Source organism: Xiphophorus maculatus, chromosome 18 (genome assembly GCF_002775205.1).
Source record: "Xiphophorus maculatus strain JP 163 A chromosome 18, X_maculatus-5.0-male, whole genome shotgun sequence".
NCBI lineage: Eukaryota > Metazoa > Chordata > Actinopteri > Cyprinodontiformes > Poeciliidae > Xiphophorus > Xiphophorus maculatus.
Window position 1 is genome coordinate 13,117,459 of NC_036460.1, and position 17,583 is coordinate 13,135,041.

Consider the following 17,583-nt stretch of genomic DNA (forward strand, 5'->3'; position numbering starts at 1 on the left):
TTATGCTACCCACCGATTAAGGGTCAGCACTATGAACTTTTACATTATAAAATATATTTTTTCTCTAAAACAATATACCTCATTCTCCACACAAATTGACAACCTTGGTAAAGATGCTTAAAAATACTAAAGATAAATGTTGTCTTTTTGGCTGTGAGTCTATCACTGATCAAGTTCTACACAAATAATAATCTGAATGTAAACTTCACCTTTTGCTCTGCCACATTCTGAGTAGTGTCCAAACTCTTTTTGTGTGTGTGTGTGTGTGTCACTGCAGGGAAACAAACATCAGGAACAAAAAGCACATGAAGTAAGTTTAGAAAAGCCAAATAATTTTGTGAACTTTGAGCAATTTCTTTCGATTCGTGAGGACTTGGCTTCACTGTGTATTTCTTCTGTACTTTCTCCAGGCTCTGGTGACACAGATGTCATCCCCGGTGGTGACAAACCCCGCCGCCCTGACGGCCGAGGAGTACTTCAACCCCAGCTCGACGCAGCAGATGCTGAGGGACATCGGCCGCCCGTGCCAGCTCACCACCAAGACCCAGAGGTGAGCCAGACTGACAGGAACACAAACAGGCGGGCCAAGCCGCTCTCTGCAAAGTGCCAGAGCTGACAGTATGATGGCCGGTATAAAACGAGTCGCTCGTAGCAGCTGACCACAACAATCCTGAGGTGGATGACAGATAACAGAGAGAACCAAAGACGCATATTTATAGATACCACAGTGTTGGCGCTTTGCGGAGCTGGTGCAGTCAGGCATTTAGGCGCTCCGTCTCCAGCAGGTTGAGATGGATGACTCAAAGGACCTTGTTGTCACTCCACTATATTAAAAACACAAAATAAAACATGAAGTGGAAGAATATTGCAGTATCTCCGGGGGTTGGAGGGGAATCTTAAGAAAAATGTGCAATCAGGAACAAGAAAAGAGGAAAATAGAAGCAGCTTTGTGAACAGTCCTCCTGCGTCTGCTGGGCTGTTGGTCCTCTTCCGATGTCGTTTACATTCCTCATCGCTGCTAAATAAAAAGTGACAGGACATGATGAGATTAATTCTTGGAGGAGGCAGAGCTGCCTCTCAGTTCTGTGTTCATTATCGCACAAATTAGAGTCTAACAATTGATTGGCCTGGCTTTGAACATGACTCAGCAGCTCGTGGACAGCTCCTATTAGTGGATGTGATCAATGTCTTTTTGTATCTCTGCCCAAACAATGGGCTGATCCCAACATCTAAATTGCTTTAATTATGCACAAGTCAGATTCGGATGGTTTCCTCTGTTTCTGTTTGCCAGGAGTGTCAGTGTAAACAGGTGTGTGTTGTTGTGTTTTAGGTTTAAAGCCAAGTTGTGGCTGTGCGAGACCCATCCTCTGTCCCTGGCGGAACAAGTGGTGCCCATCATCGATCTCATGGCCATCTCCAACGCTCTGTTCGCCAAGCTGCGTGACTTCATCACTCTGCGGCTGCCGCCTGGTTTCCCGGTCAAGATCGGTGAGCGCAGAATGAGTTAGACGTCTGAATGAAGGAACAGGAGGAGGGAGGGGGGGTTAAAATGTTGGTTGCTTAAACTGAGCGGGGGAGAGAGGGTGATGAATATTTAATGAACAGATGAGATGGAATGGACAAAATGATCTGAGAGGGGAAGCTGATGGATAAAATGTTCTCCCCCCTGCAGAAATCCCCCTGTACCACATACTAAACGCCAGGATCACCTTCAGCAACCTGAACGGCTGCGAGGAGGGGGCCGGCCTCCGTCCAGACAACGAAATCGGAGTGGAAGGGGATGGCCAGAGGGACGCCCCGAGGACAGACACTCCGTCTCCAGGCAGCGACTCCTCCAGCGTCTCCAGCTCTAGCTCCACAAGTAAATATCAAAGTGTCAACCACTGATATTGTCACTACTCAAAATATTCACATTTGGTAAAAAAACAGCAAGGGATTTTTATTTATCCTAGACTAACAGTATTTTTATGAATAAAAATCTGAAAAGTGTGGCATGCTGAATTGCAACACATTTTTGCAAAATAGCTCAAGCTCAGTTGGATTTAGCCTTCTGCAGCCTCTGAGATTTTCCTCCAGGGTTTGCTTGTTTTAGCTCCAACTAGCTTTCTTATCAGCTTCCCACTTCCCACAGTAGGATTCTGCTTAAGCCATGTTTCACCCCTAAAAATGGTGTGTTCAGGGTGATGTGGAGTGTTAGTTTAAACAACACAAATACTGTTTTGCAGTTAGGCCTAAACAACTCCTTTTCTTTCATATTTGCCTCATTCGCAACATGGCTTGTGGTAAACGGTTAGATGGCTTTCTTTGTCAGATTTTGTGGAGTGCACCATCAGTGAGTTGTCATCTCTGCTGCTCCTCCAGAGTAACTACGGTTGATTCCTTCAGTTAATATTCTCCTTGCCTGTCAGCTTAGCTGGTAGCAGCAGAGGCTTTCTAAACAGGTTTGCAGTTTTGTCCATGTCTGTTTTCAGATGATAGATCCAACAGTTCTCTATGTGATATTCAAAGCTTGCAATGTTGTTTTATAACCTAACCCTGCCATAAATTTGATCAAAAGTTAATCTCTGACCCGTGTTTTGTGTTTGACAGGACAGCTGGTTTTTTTAAATAATAATAGGGAGTTTATTTAGATAACATTTATATCTAAATAAAACTGGGCCGATTTTAACAACCGCTATTTATTTCCGTCTTGTTGCTGTTTGTTTCTGGGGGGCTATGGGAAGAGGTTCATCATGTGCTATTTTGTTTGGTCATATGACAATTGTAGTGATGCAGTGCAGGATTGTGGGGAGTTGAACTGAAGCTGAGAAGAATTGGTGAAATTAGCCCAATTATGCCCTACTTTGTGTTTCTTAATCATATAAAATCCCAGTAAAATACAGTAAGATCTCTGAGTAATAAACTGTGAAAAAATGTAAGGCTATGAATACTCTTGCAAAAATTAACAATCAAGTCTTTCATCTCTCTTGCATCCTCCTCTGGAGCCTCCTAGACCGGAGCTATTTGCAGGACGAAGTGTAACTGATGAGGAAGATGGGAGCTCTTTTTACCACTAGATTTTACTGGACAGATTTGTGCTTTGTGTTGCTGGATCATGTCCTGCTTTTATTCAATCAGAACCTCATCAGCACTGTGTAAATCTGCATCTGTGCCGGGCAGCGGAATAATTAATTTGACGACGGCTCTTTGAGGATCCCCGATGTTATCGTCTCATACGGCTCCTCATATGAAAGCACTCTGAGTTAGCAGTTGTCCTGTGATGTGCCGGAAGTGCGGTACATGAAAGAGAAAACAAATACTCCAACCTTTATTAACTTTTGAGCTCTCCATGTTTGGCTTAGGAATATATTCATCTGTTTTTCCTTTTCCTGTTCTTCTCCTTCAGTGTCCTTTAAAGTCTGATAACATTTCTCATCTCTTGACCTCTGCCCCCTTCCCCCCACTCTCCTCTTGTGGAACAGTGTCGTGCCGAGCAGGAGAGATTCCCCCGTGTGTGTTTGAGCCTCCGCCTGGATACACCATGCTAGGAGGCAAACAGAGAGATAGCATGAGGGAGGAGGAAGAAGACTTACTGCAGTTTGCTATACAGCAGAGTCTGCTGGAGGCCGGATCCGAATATGATCAGGTGATCCCGCTGCGAATTCCTTGAGGTTTCTGGCGGTAACGCTGGAAGGAATACGTCTTTAGCTATCCCATATTACATTCCTCTATATCAAATTTAGTCCTTGTACAGTTTTTTTTGTTTGTTTTTTTTGCCAAATGGAAATATGCTGATTCATTGCTTCTTCTGTAAATTTAGCAGTTTCACTGATGTTGTGGGGTTTACGTGTTTTAACTACATGATATGATGTTTCACCTGTCCTGCCATTTACTGCTAAAAGTATGAGCTATATACTGCTGTGACTGCAGTTCATTTATCCTCCTGTAGAAAAAAAAAACAAAAAACTAATGGAGCTTTGCAGACAACACTGTGGCAGTGGAGCCACTTCAGATCCAGTCCATAAAAATCCGAACTTTAAACAATTATATCCTTGATTCTTTTTTTAATGTTTGCTTATCTCCAACTCTGACCCCTTACTCACCATCCCTTTAAGAACTACATATCTTTCCACTTTGTCTCTATCACAGGCTTATAAAATGTATAAGTGGCACAACTTGACATACTTTTGTTGTTCAAAGCTAAGGGAGGGCATAGCAATCAAATGAATACTATTATTGCAGTGTTCAAAGAAGGCAGCAGCAACAGTAAGAAAGTATACCATAGAATTAAAGTGTCAGACCAAAGAAATATTTTTCTTTGCATGAGCAAATTATCCCCGTCAAAAAACATAGTCAACATTAGATTCAAAAACTAAGCAGTGTCATAAATTACATGTTTGATGTTTAAAGGTGGAAGTCAATTCTCCTGAACAGTATTACAATGATTTTCCTGAAGTAGCAAGCAAAATAGCGCACCCTGATGGCCATGTTTTTAGAACACTGTCTGTTTTGTTGCACTGATGTTAGAAAACTAACTTCTGCAGCCATATACACGGTATGTGTGAATTTTACTTTTTGTGTAATAAATCTATATAATATGAGTTTAATATGAGTGACAGAAAATAATGAACTTTTCACTATATTCTAATTTTTTGAGATGTACTTCTACATATGTGTCGACATATATGCAAACATAGATCAACCTAATGTATTTGAGCCATTGAAACAATGTTTATATGTAATTTATAACCGATAAATAATCAGTAGGGGTACAAAGTTATTTGAAATGTAAAATATGGCACACTCATATTTGTGAGATTCATTCATCCACATAACAAGCTGAATTTTAGATAAGCAAAACCGACTTTCCACTAAAACTGTTTGGCAGAAAGAGGGATGGGAGATTCTCTACTTTTTCACAGAAACTGAAATTTTAGAGCAATTGGAATTTTTAAAATTGTGCAACTCATGGTGGCAACATATTGGAGAGGCTGTGTTATGTTAGTTATGATTTGATCTTTTATAAGCTTTTGCTCATCATCTTGGACTACTATTTCCTGTGAAATAAATAGGACCGCTGTAATGTTTAACTAGGTGTTTTTTTTCTCTTTTTCTCATTTAAAAATATAATCCCTGCTGTATGTTTGGAAAAAAATAACACGGTTGAAGTATTGTATGTATCTGCAGACTGATAGCACATAATCAGTCATGACGGAGATTGTTTCCCCATCTTAAAATTACAGGAATAAATTCAGCAATAAGTCAATGAAGACTCTAATATTTGTGTGTGCTTGAGTACACAAATAGCACTCGGTTTCAAAATACAAACAATCACAGCGAAGTGAAATCAATAAGCAACATAAATTGCCTTTGCGGTATGGAACCAAGAGGCTTTACATTTCCAGCTGCCTAAGGAGAGGCCTGTGCTTAAATCCTGAAGATCCTGCTCCTGATAGTCGCCGGTTTTCTTCTGGGGTGCAGGGATATAAATAGTCTCAGGGAGGCAGGTCAGAGAACATCCTCTGATGTGTTTCTGTAGGTGAGAAACAAAGCTGAGAGGATGAGAGAACGTTTGAACAGCGGAGGTTTGGCGCCGTGCTTTCAGAGACTTCTCAGTTCCTGTTCAATAATATGATCAGTCCTTTAATAACAGCTGGAATATTAAAACGGGATGATACTTACATCTTTTATGTAGAATTTGTGTACATTTTTCTACACTAGGAAACTGAGTTTTAAACCGCAGTGCTTACGTTAAGATGAGCTGATGAAGAGTTATTTTGATTTGCAGCAGCAAAGTTTGTTTAGAACTAAGGGTTAAATTTGCCACATCCTGTGGTTCATTAATAGTGTGTGTACCAAAGAACTAGAGGCAGGATTGATCTAGTTTACTCTCAGTTTATGAGTCAAAATCAAGCCAGCTGGCTGCCTTTATGCTTTGGGTGTGTGTGTACATATGTTGTGTGTGCATGGTGCTTTAGTGGGGATTGATTGGGAAAATGCCCACAGGAAAGAATTAACCCTTTCCAAAAATCCCTCCATCTCTTTGTTCACAGCATCCGCAATCTGACTTTCTGTTCTGCCTCCTCTTTGTTTCTAGGTGACTATCTGGGAAGCGCTGACCAATAGCAAGCCAGGAGCACACCCCCTATCCTGTGACCCAAGTCGTGTAGAGAGGTAAGAAAAAAAGATTTGCTTTTATTTCACTGCAGTATAACCTTTACAGGCAATATTTATTTTATGTATTTGTTGAAACTGTCACTATGTCCTGACAGTATAACATGAGACAAATCAAGCTCCTCAGCTTCTTCCCTGTGGTCCTACTGCCATCAGTCCCAGTCAAAAACAACCATTAAGAGCCAGGAGCAGGGTCTTAGTGCTGTCAATCATGCTTGTGTACATGTCGGACACACCCTCCTGCTTGCTCTCTGCTATGCTACAGCTAGCTCCTCACACCAAAGATTTCCATGAATCCTCAGCTTAGTTTCAATGGCCACCAATAAACAGTTTTCCTGTAATGGTAAGTTGTTTCTTTTTCATTAGTATGTTGAGCAGCGCGTACAAGAGTATGACTGACAACACCAAGACCTTTTTCCTGGCTCTGATTGGTTGTTTCTGACAGAGAATCTGTATATTTCTACAGATGGCAGTAGGACCACATGGAGGAAGAGGAATTCATAAATTTGCAAAACCTTTAATTTTATTAATAGTGTTTAAACTTGTGGCTCCCACTAGGTGTCTGTATTTAGTATTAAGAGTTTAGTGTTCAGCTCCAACTTGAGCTCAGAAATCAAACATTTACTGACAGATTTATCAAGAAAACAGGATGAAATTAGGAGAAATATTCATTAGTTTGGAGACATAAAAAACCGGCACCGGCAATATTTAAAAGCGATCTTTGGCAAGTCCTGCCTACCTGTCCACCAAATGACCACTTTTAAAAAGCAGAGACTCAAAGAGCTAAAATTTGCAAAAATGGGAAGTAGTTCTGCTGGGACCAGAAATGATGGTTAATATAAGGATTGAAAGAGGGGAGAGAGGCAGACCTGAGCCCATGACCAAAATTACAGTGAAGATGGAAGACATGGAGCTGAACAGAGAGCAACCTTTAACTTTCTGAAACAGTGAGAGCAAGGTTGGGTTGTTGAAAACTTAATACTGCATTTGGTAGTTGAAGAAAAACAAAATCCAAAAGGGATGAGTAGCTGAGAGGAAACAAGAGACGTAGTCTTTTTTTAAGAACAAGGCATGACTGGGATGTTAAACTGTAACCTTAGAGGATTTTTTTTTTTTAAATGCACATCTTTCTTCATATCATTTTGACATCATCATCATTGTTTGTTGTTTAAATGCTCTACATATTATTTCACAGCGCTTCACCTGTATATGGGCTGCTCTGTGTGTTTTAGAGAGACGTGGCATCACAGACTCTCTTTGTGATACAAGTAGACATTTGTAAAAACAACATTCAGGCTATTGTTATTTACTTCGATCTAATATTTTCAATATGTTTCGGTTTTGTGATTCTCAAATATGATAAAATTCAACACCATCAACATCTATGTCTTTCAGCAAACCCTCTCATAATAGGAGTGGCAGAAGTCAAATCAAAGCCTGGGTGAATAATAGAAAATGGGACAGAACAGGACAGAAGCTTTCATCTTCAAAACAGCTGAAATCCTTCAACAAAAACAATGTAAATCTCCACGTCTGTCAGCATGCAGGCGAAATATCCTGCTGTACCCCCGCATCTCACATCCTCTCCTCTGTCGCGTTTTGTTTTTCCTCACTATCTTCCGAGGCACCATTGTGTGTTTTCCTCCCTACTGCAGCTCCTTCCTTCCATCTTTGACTCACATCCTCTATTCTGCTGCTCTCCTCCCCTTTTCTATTATCTTATCCATCCTGCTATTCTTCTCTCATCTCCTATCTGCACAGCGCTGCTGGGAGAGTGTGTTTGGGAGAGAGGGATGAGAGTTTCCTGCAGTTGACTTTAGTCTGTTGTCCTTATCAGTCGTTCCTGTGTGGAGCTGAATGCTCAGGCTCCTGTGCTTTCACTCAACCCTTTCACTGGCTTCTGTTTAATAGTCTAGCTTTTAAAATGAATCAGATTTTAGATTCTGATGATACTGAAATTGGCGTCATCACCTGTTCTTTGAAGAAACACAATTTTGAACAGAATGTAAACATAGGGCTTCAGAAAATCTCTTCATATTCCGCCCACTTGAGGATATATCAAAGTTTGGCACTGTACATTTGATCCACTATTACATCATCATTATTATGACTACCAGAGCTATATTGAATTATAATATCGCATAGTGATTAAGTGAACCAATCACATAGTCTATGCAAACATTTCAATAATCTATTTAAGATTATTGAAATTATTTTACTTTCCAAATAATGATCAGATGTCAGTTTTGTAGTTTTCCTCAACATTTCATTAAAGGTTAATGGAAAAAATCTATAAATCAAAATGTAAAATTGTGACAAATCAAATCATTTACATGTATCTACTGAATTGAAATATTAGTCATGAACTAAACAAACCAGGCATACTATTAAAAACAATTATATTTTTATTGATAATAATAAAAGCATAGCCTGAAGGAAGGTTCAGCAATGTGAATGATATTATTGGTTTGGTGGCATTTGAGATTCTGTCAGATTTTTGTGAAACCACATATAGAAAAATCCTGATTTTTATTTCTTTTATCCAGTTTCAGACCAACAGAATAACAGAATTTTCACATTTCCTCCAATTTCCAGACTAAAACGTAAGACAGCCAATCAAAGGTTGTGATGCTTACACATCTGTCTTCTTCTTGGGTTTCTTCTGATGAGTTGTTGAGGGGTCTGGTTTTTAAAAGTCCTCCTGACTTCCTGGTGCTTGTTGCCTCGTGTTGAGTTGTCGCATCAAAAGAGAAAAATACTTTAAAATAGTTAGATTAATATTTTCTAAATGGTCATTTTAAATATCTGAAACTTATTAATTATGAATTTTCTCTTTGCTTCAGGACTTCTCATCTGATATCACAATGTTTAAACTTAATCTTGCCAAAATTGTAGTTACATTTTTGTTTTTGGATTGCAGTTATTGTTGTTTGCTGCCAGTTTGCTCTAAGATAGTAGTTAGTCTATTGCGCTTTGATCAAAATATGTCCCCATATGTTGATCCGCTGTTCCCTCCATGTTGCCCAGGACGCCTCAGCACAAGCCCCGCCCCGCTTCCAGCCTCTGCTCCACCCCCTCGAAAAAGCAGCCGCCCAGCTGCACCTATGACGAGCAGCTGCGCATCGCCATGGAGATCTCGGCCCGGGAGCAGGAGGAGGTGGACCTCCGGCGGCGGCAGGAGGAAGAGGAGCTTCAGCGAATCATCCAGCTGTCCCTGATGGAGAAGTGAGAGCCTCGTTGCCGGCGGCGATGGTGGGGAAGGGTCTGAACTGAGGACACGTTGGGATAAGAGGGAACAAATGGCCACCTGGGAAACTTTAAGCACACTCTAACTGCCTGAATCATCTTAGTGAAACAATCAAATCCTTCTCTTTTCTCCCTTCGCCTTCGTCAGACCTTTCCCCTGAAGCCGCTCAGTGATGAAGATGGCAGCTGGGACACTTTTTTTCCTCTCAGCGGCACCACATGGTACCTTGTTGAGCAGTGCCAGTTTACAACCAATAATACCAGTTTTCTTTGCAGCAGGGTCATCTGTGCTCCCTCTGTAGTGTTTCTGCTCCAGCATTACCAACACACACACACACGTACACACACCTTGAGCCTTGCTGCCACTGAACCATTTAATTTTCAGACTTAAAAATGGAAAAAAAAATTGACAAGTAAGGCTTGTGTTGTTAGAAGTGAGATGAATGTCAACAAACCATGAGAAAGTTCTCAAGTTTCCAAATATTCAAAAATAACATGCAGGTACGCTTATTTACTTGCTTTTAATTTCCATAAAGTCAACACGTACTGTACTTAGCTTTGCTGGCGGATCACATATAAGACTGTTAATGGTGGTTTTTTGATGAGTTTGAGCACAAAGCAAAGTCGGGCCACTTTAGGTTTTAGATGTAGGACGCGGCTGCAGGAGGCGCAGCAGCTCCACTGTATGAGAATAAGTGTACTGAAACTAATAAAGGACCAATGTTATTGTTCTGTAAGCTGTCTGTGGACTAGATATGTTATTGGAAGAAATTTATACTCACAAGAACAGATTATTATTTTTTTCTGTATTTCTCTTCGCTCACTCGTATAAACTGATTAAACAATACTTCAGCATGATGTGCATCCATGAGAGGGGTTCCTTGCTTTGTGACCTGAGCCTGAGTCGGAGCTCTGGACATGCGGTACGAGTGAGCTGACGTTAAAAAAAATAAAATTTTTTAAAAAGGCTCCAAAAATAAATGAATGTTTGCAAATAATTGTAAGTAACTTGATGTTGCAAGGCTCAGGCCAATCCAAATGTTGTGAGGAACTAGCCAATCAAAATGCAATGCGGAGGATTCTTTTAAGATCATTTCTCTGAAACTGTTTACCACTACAATATCAGCACAAACTGAGATTTCCTCCTGTCTCTAATTACAGTAGATCTTCTTTGTGTTAAAAGGATTTAATTTTTTTTTTTACTTTGTAAAAACAGTCGTTGCTGAACACCAATGCATCGAAATGTTTTCAAGATGTAACCTGCAAAGTGGATTCTGATGATTCAAATAAAGAAACACCTTTTGGAACTGGAGTCTGTGAGTGACTGTTTAAAAAAAAACAACAAATCTCTCTGACTTCTAGGCAAGCTTTGAAATGCTCCAAATCCCTCCACCTTTCCCCAAGTTTTCCAGGTTTCTCTCAGTCAAAATGACGGCGATAAAAGCACTTCATTTCTCACGAGATAGGCAAAGCAGCAGTCAGTCAGCAAAAGACGGAGCTGATCTGTTTTTAGCAGCTGCCACCTCCATCATCTTCCCTGTGACACGGATTCCCGGCGCCTCAGCCGGATCCGAGGGGGGCTTTGACTGTAGTTATTTTAGGCTCGGCAAGAAGAAGAAGAAGAAAAAACGAGGAGAGCTTAGAGACTGTAAAACCCTCCAAGAAGCACCACTCAGCGCAGGAAAAAGGCAACATGGAGTGAATCAGCAGTCATTTCTCCCCTCGCCCCACTTTGTGGATAACCTCAGCGTCGTGCACACGCTGGGGTGTGAATTGAATTTGTAAAAAGCCACCAGAATAAAACAAGATGCCTGCCTGTTAAGTAGAAAAGCTGAAAGCATCAGTACGCAGAGAAACGATAAGTCTCATGCACCGCCTCCTCCAATGACCTCAATCCTCGACGTTTTACTGACATTTTCCACATCCCTGAACGTTTTCAGTAATTTGCCATGTCAAGGAAGCCATGTTTCCCTGTGTGTTTGTAATGTTAGATACAGATTAGGTCAGGCAATTTTGCCAGAGCCTAAGAATTCCGACATCCAGAGAAAGCTAAAAGCTCTCAGGTCTTTTGCGTATGTTTCATTTTATTATGTATTATTTAAAAAGTAGACAGCAGGACAATATCCTGGGAAAGGATATAATGTGAATGTTGTATAACTGGAGTAATCACAAAGCATCTCCTCTGAAACTGAGTCTTAAACTCTAAGGCTTCTCATCTATAGCTTGTAGAAATATTGTCTTGCATTTAGTCACAAAGCCTTCCATGTGTTTTCTGTAATGAGCCAACAGCACAGACTGAAAAAAAGAGCTTCTGTGAGCATCGATTTCCAACTCTTACCACACATTCTCAATGCAATTTAAATCTGAACTTCCATCCTAACATGAGTATGTGTTCAGCTTAGCCAAGTTTTTGTTATGAACAGCTGGGCTGGGTATTTTTGCTTTATTTTATTGTTCCCATAGCAGAGAAGGCTGAATACACATAAAGACCACTCAGATTTTTTGCTATATTTAAAACAAAAAGTCATGTAATTTTCTTTCCACCTCACAATTCTGTTCTACTTTGGATTGGTCACATATAATCAGAGAGGGAAAAAAACAGAAGTTTTATACTCTAACTTCACAATAACATATTTCAGTGGTTAAAATACTTTTACTAGGCCTTTTTGTGGCTGCTCCATCATATTGGGTTATTGTGCATAAAGGCGCCTTAATCAGGCCACTAACGCGGCACGTGTCTATTATGAAGATTATAGGGAGATATTAATGAACGTAAACATAATGACACTATTTTCTAAACTTGAAAACTAGAGTAGTCCTAAATGAAAACTGGCATATCTTGGTTTTCAGAGGGCTAACATAAACGCCAAATGTTTCGGAATAGAGAAACGGGTTGGAGTGACTTCCTCTTGAAGACTTGGGAATTCTTCATTGATAAAGTTTAAGGAAGCATTGGACAAATGAAAAGCAGAGTTCAGATTATTTCACAAGTAACAAAAATTGTGACGAAAGATATAAATCTTTCAAAAAAGGAGGACAACACTCTTCCAGCTGAGGTGGTTAATTATACAAGCATAAATCCTAATCCTCGTCATCATTCATTTAATCCAACTTTTTTCACACAGTACTTTCAACAATCAAACCTTTGTAGAAAATGTCAGACTCCTTGCCACAGTTATCTGATTTTAATGACTTTTTAAGTCTTTTAATGTGAGGTTTCTTTTGCCAGCGCGTATCTCAGCAGTGCCCCCAGTGGCCTACTTCTGAGTGTTTAATTACCCACATGAAGCAGTGGGGGAAATGTCAGCCTGAAATAAGCTGTGCTCAACAATTCCCAGAAGAGACCCTGGTGGTGTGTTCAAAGACATAGTTATATGTGGGTAAAAATAACAAGCAGAGAAAATCAGCTAGGATAAAAGGCTGAACCGCCCAAGTCTGTGTTAAATGTCAAGAATCTAACATTTTAACCTGTATTATCAGCAGTTTTATATTTTTCTAATGCTGTATATTATCACCTTGACCAGCAGGGGGTGCTGATGCACTGCATTCATATAATTTCTCTTTCTTTAGAAGTTATTGGAGATTCTGTATTTGGACAGGAGATGAAAAATATACAAAATCATTTATTTCTTTTTACATAAAAAATAAATGTTTTCATTTTTTTCTTTAAAAAAGGCAAAGAATTAAAAAAAAGAGAAAACAAACATGTCAGCTTTGTCCTGGTTTAATTAAAAATCTGAGTAAAGACAAGTCCAAAACCACAGAGACAAGTCTACTGAGAACAGTGCAAAACAAGCTTTCCCAGCGTAAGAAACGGATTTCAAATAAAAGACACAAAACTCACCAATGTGGTAAAGTGCATGTTGTGAAAAAAAGCAACTCCGGTTGCAGTTTTATAAACTTTGACCCGGCAGCAAGGGTCTCACAATGAAAACAGACTCTCCTTAAAAAAACAAAACAAACATAAACAAACATGACGGAGTGCAAAGTTTGCACTACTTCAGTTTTATAGTTTGCACATTCATATAATATTACTGTGCTCCAGTTAAATCATCCAGTGGTTTACATGCATCATTTCTACCTCATACACCCCACACACAATCTTCATTCACACACACACATGCTCCAGGAGGTCACATGGTGTTGTAGAGCAGAGCGACGGCTCGTCTTCGCTCTGCGGACGCTTTGCGGCGTCTCGACGAGTGTCCCTTCCCCTGCTGAGAGGACGGAGACGTGCTGCTGCTGAGTCCGTCTGTCTCCGCCCCCTCGCTGTCTCTAGAGGAGGACGAGTGGGACGGGGGCAAAGGCGAGTCAACGGGGAACGGATTGAGAGAGAGAACTTTCTGCTTCTTCCAGCTGTCGTCTGGGTGGGACGAGTCCTGGCAGGACGACGACAATGAGGAGGAGGGTGGTGTCAGGTCCAGGTCGCAAAGGTCGTTAGCGGACAGCTCCAGGCAGTCCAGCTTGGCCAGAGATGCCGATCTCTTCATGAGGGACGGCGGCGTGAGGCCTGCCTGCCGCATGCGGGCCTCCAGCTCCAGGGTTCTCTGCCAGCTGGGCGGCGCGCTGAGACCCCTGCTCTCTGCTTTCTCTTTCCGCCGCTGTCTCGCTGCCTCAGAACCTTTGGGACGTCCTGATTTGGTGTCCATCGTGTCCGTTAGTCCATCCCGTCCCACTCCATCCTGCAGGAACGCCTGCAGCTCTCGCAGTGTCCGCTGGATGCGCTCCAACTCCCGGCTGCTCCTGGTCAGTCTGCTCTGGGCGTCGCAGCCCGGTCCACACCGCCGTCCACAGCCGTCCTGAGGACAGCCATCCGTCTCAGTCTCCTCCACCGTCACTCCGTCCAGGTTCAAAGCAGCTGGACGTTGTGTGCTTTGGCCGTGCGGCTGGTCCAGCCTGCTGGACCGGGCTGAGGTATGTAAAGATGATTGTAACTCAGCAGTGGAGGTCAGTGATGATGTCAGCATGATGTCAGCAGGAACTCGGCTGATGTGCGCATCAGGACAGTTGTTGGGCTCCTCTGTTTCTTTGGCCATGTTCTCTTCCTGAGTGAGTGTCTGCTCCGCTAGGTCCCGGGGGTCCAGCAGAGGAGGAAGCTCTGAGGTCAGGGAGCTCGGCGCCGACCGGACTGGAGGCGTTTCAGCGCCGGGTGATTGCAGTGGCGAGCGCTGGGCCACCGCCTGCTCCAGCTCCAGCCTCAGCTTCTGCTCCAGCTGCTTGGTGGCACGGCGAACCGACCCCGCTTGCCGGTCGCTCGGCAACCAGGATGGAGAGGACGGAGGCGAGGAGCTGAGCGGGAGCAGTGGGGGTTCAGGTACCGCCTGGTGGTCCTGCTGGATGGGCTGGGAGCTAAGAGCGGACGAAGGGAGTGATGATGATGATGATGTTGAGGATGAAGGAGAAAAGGCGGAGTGTGATATGGCTTCAATCTCAATGACAATGTGGCGGACTGATATCCCGTTGTCATGGTGATAGAGATGGGTTTGGTCAAAGCCGTCCTCGGACTGCAGAGACATAAAGAGACGAAGAGAAAAAAACGCTTCAGTTCCACTGCAAGCAAAATGTTACACTTCACACATTTCTCCCAATTAAATTTCTATTCAGTTCCTCTTTTCTCTGATACTCCCAAATAAAATCCAATGACAAAACTGAAGTCAGCTCAGTAAACTGTGTGTGACTTAGAAGTCCCATTTGGTTTGTCTAAAAACCTCGGTCTCGTTTTGGATGACGTGAACCCGCAGGCCGCTCAGAAAGCAGGAAGTGAAGTATAGAGCAAAACCGGAGTCCAGCACCAGTGGAACGGGTAACAAATAAAAAAAGTGCCAAAGTTTCATGACAAAACGTGATAAAGTAAAACTCCTATGAATACTTTTGAAAGATATGGTAATAAACACCTCTGATGTGGTCCAGCTAAAAATAAAGCAGATTTACAACCAACAACACGATTATGACTGTAATTTACTGACAGGTTAGTGCTGACTGTTCCTCTGCTTTCCAGCAGGTGTCGCTGTGCTAAATGCTGCCTCTTGACTGCTCTGTTTATGAAAAACAGAGCAGTAAAAAGTCAACTGGAACAACCAGCTGAGCCGAGGCTGCTGGGAAGCAGAGGGAACAGGAACAGACTTTTCTCTGCTGCTGAGTCAGCATGAAATCCAAATGTAGAAATATCTCACACACACTAATGTATGATTTGCATGAAATATTTACAGTCACACACACACACCTCTTAATAAAGTGGTTGATTCTCATCAACACACTTTTTATAAATAGGACCATTTTGTTTAAAGACAGAACGCTTCCCACCTGACTGCTCCCATCCTCCAGCTCCTCTTCACCTTTGACCTCTGCATCCCCCTCCTGCACCGGTGCCGACCTCTGCTGTGGCTGCTCCGGTTCCTGAGCCAAACCCACAAACTTCTCCCTGGCGCTGAAGAAGTCGATGCTTTCAGAGCTGTGATTGGACGAGTCGTCAGAAGGGCTGTGATTGGGCGAACTGTCCGAGGTGCTTCTTGTTTGCGGTTCGCTGGGGTTGTTGTTGTCGTCGTTCAGAGCGAGAGGTAGAGGGTGGGCAGTGGCGGGGCAGAGCAGGGTCTGTTCGCCGCTGGAGTCTGACGGAGATTCATGGAGTGCGTCAGAGTCGCCGGAACCCCGAATGAGAGCAGAGATTTCCTCTGAGCTGCGGGTCTCCGGGAAGCTGAGGGACGGCTCAACAGGTTTGCCTTTTTCTGAATCAGACAGGAGGGTGGGCGGAGCTCGGCGGTGGAGCTCAGGGGTCGGAGGCAAGATGTGGAGTGAAGGCGGCGGATGCGGCAGAGGCACTGGCACGGTAACGGCAACGCTCGCCCAGCTGTCCAGCTTCTCCTCCGGAATGACAGTGGCTGCTCGGGGTCTGGGGAGAGGAAGCCGGGGTCCCTCCTGGAGCGGCGAGTCCCCGACGCCGTTGGAGAGCGCGTGCAGATCGGCGCTGCGGGATTTGGCGTTGGGTTCAGCGCCGAGGGCCTGCAGGACAGCCACGCCCAGGAAGTGATGCAAGGAGGGGGAGGAGGTGGTGTTGTTGTTGTGAGAGTCGGCGCGGAGCAGCATCGGAGATGAAGGCTTGCACATGGAGTCGGGGCGATCTGATAGGTCGCTGTCAGAGTGGGAACGCCACAGCTTGTTGTGCCTCTGTTTGCTTTGGAGGAAAACACAAACAAGAGTTGATCAGTGTTTAAAGTAGAAATATAGAAGCAAGAGGATGGACGGATGCAGGAAAGAAAGATAAACATGATGAAAGGGTTTCTGGAGGCTTCACCAACTCACATTTAAGACTTTTTAAAACAATTATGAATGAAATTTAAGACACGTATCCCAACTGCAAAACCCCCAAATCATATGAAGTAATTTTGGTCTGCTTCTAGTACACTTGAAATGATATAAAACTAACTCACAAGTAACTTTTCAGCAAGATATATGAGCTGGTTTTGAGTCAATAATTCCATAATATTGATGAAAAAGTTCTTTTTCTATTGGTAGATTATTTCACTTGTGGGAAAAATGTCTCGATGGATGAATAAACAGCAGAGTGAAGGTTTGGACGCTGTAATGACTACCTGGCCAGCAGGATTCCCTGATACTCCTCCAGCTGCTTCATGAAGGACGGGTTGGGCTTGGTGACGGTGCGTCTCTCCTTCACGTAGTCGAAGGCCGTGTCCAGATCCCAGCTGTACTCCTTCATGGCGTAGGCGATGACCGTGGAGGCAGAGCGGCTCACACCCATCTTACAGTGGACCAGACACTTGGCTCCAGCTTTCCTGTGGTCAGAAGCAGCTTTAGAGACCCACTCTACCACACGTTTACGAGTCATCTTGTTCGGACCCCTACTTGGCTTTGGTGATGAACTTGTACGTTTCGTTCCAGTATTCCAGCAGATTGGTGGCCTCCTCGTCATAAACTCTGATGTTGTGGTATTCAAACATTCCAGGGAAAAAGTTGTCGATTTCCCTGGTCACATTCAGGATGTAGCGCACGCTGCATTAGAGAGAGACGGAGAGGACGATCAATTTAAACCCAAAAAATACAAAAAATAAATAAAAACACCAAGAGGAAGGAACCGATCTGTTTAATACGGGAACAAAACATTTGAAGCAAAGCTCTCCAAAGAGAAGCACTTAGAGTTTGGTGCTCTCATAAGATTTAATTACTGCC

The 17,583-nt window shown here is 42.9% G+C and overlaps 2 protein-coding genes across 4 annotated transcripts in view; one reads left to right on the top strand and one right to left on the bottom strand.

The window, feature by feature from the left end:
- Window positions 1-10,706, top strand: part of ankrd13b (ankyrin repeat domain 13B) — a 46,232-nt gene extending 35,526 nt beyond the window's left edge. Inside the window, exons 10-17 of one of the 2 annotated variants that reach the window (XM_023352067.1) lie at window positions 278-310; window positions 411-550; window positions 1,331-1,488; window positions 1,673-1,861; window positions 3,462-3,625; window positions 6,077-6,153; window positions 7,549-7,672; window positions 9,181-9,355. In XM_023352067.1, coding sequence (XP_023207835.1) covers window positions 278-310; window positions 411-550; window positions 1,331-1,488; window positions 1,673-1,861; window positions 3,462-3,625; window positions 6,077-6,153; window positions 7,549-7,672; window positions 9,181-9,261 — 966 coding nt within the window. In that variant the 3' untranslated portion in view covers window positions 9,262-9,355. Of the gene's footprint in view, window positions 1-277; window positions 311-410; window positions 551-1,330; window positions 1,489-1,672; window positions 1,862-3,461; window positions 3,626-6,076; window positions 6,154-7,548; window positions 7,673-9,180 lie in introns of both variants that reach the window. The other variant, XM_005807947.3, reaches the window with a different exon arrangement.
- Window positions 10,707-13,107: 2,401 nt separating this feature from the next.
- The window catches only part of ssh2 (slingshot protein phosphatase 2), a 30,189-nt gene continuing 25,713 nt past the window's right edge, over window positions 13,108-17,583 (bottom strand). For both annotated transcript variants that reach the window (XM_005807955.2, XM_023351749.1), the window contains 4 exons: window positions 17,260-17,406; window positions 16,989-17,189; window positions 15,703-16,570; window positions 13,108-14,903 (listed from right to left, as the gene is read on the bottom strand). In XM_005807955.2, the coding sequence (XP_005808012.1) occupies window positions 13,533-14,903; window positions 15,703-16,570; window positions 16,989-17,189; window positions 17,260-17,406 (2,587 nt within the window). In that variant the 3' untranslated portion in view covers window positions 13,108-13,532. The remainder of the gene's footprint in view (window positions 14,904-15,702; window positions 16,571-16,988; window positions 17,190-17,259; window positions 17,407-17,583) is intronic.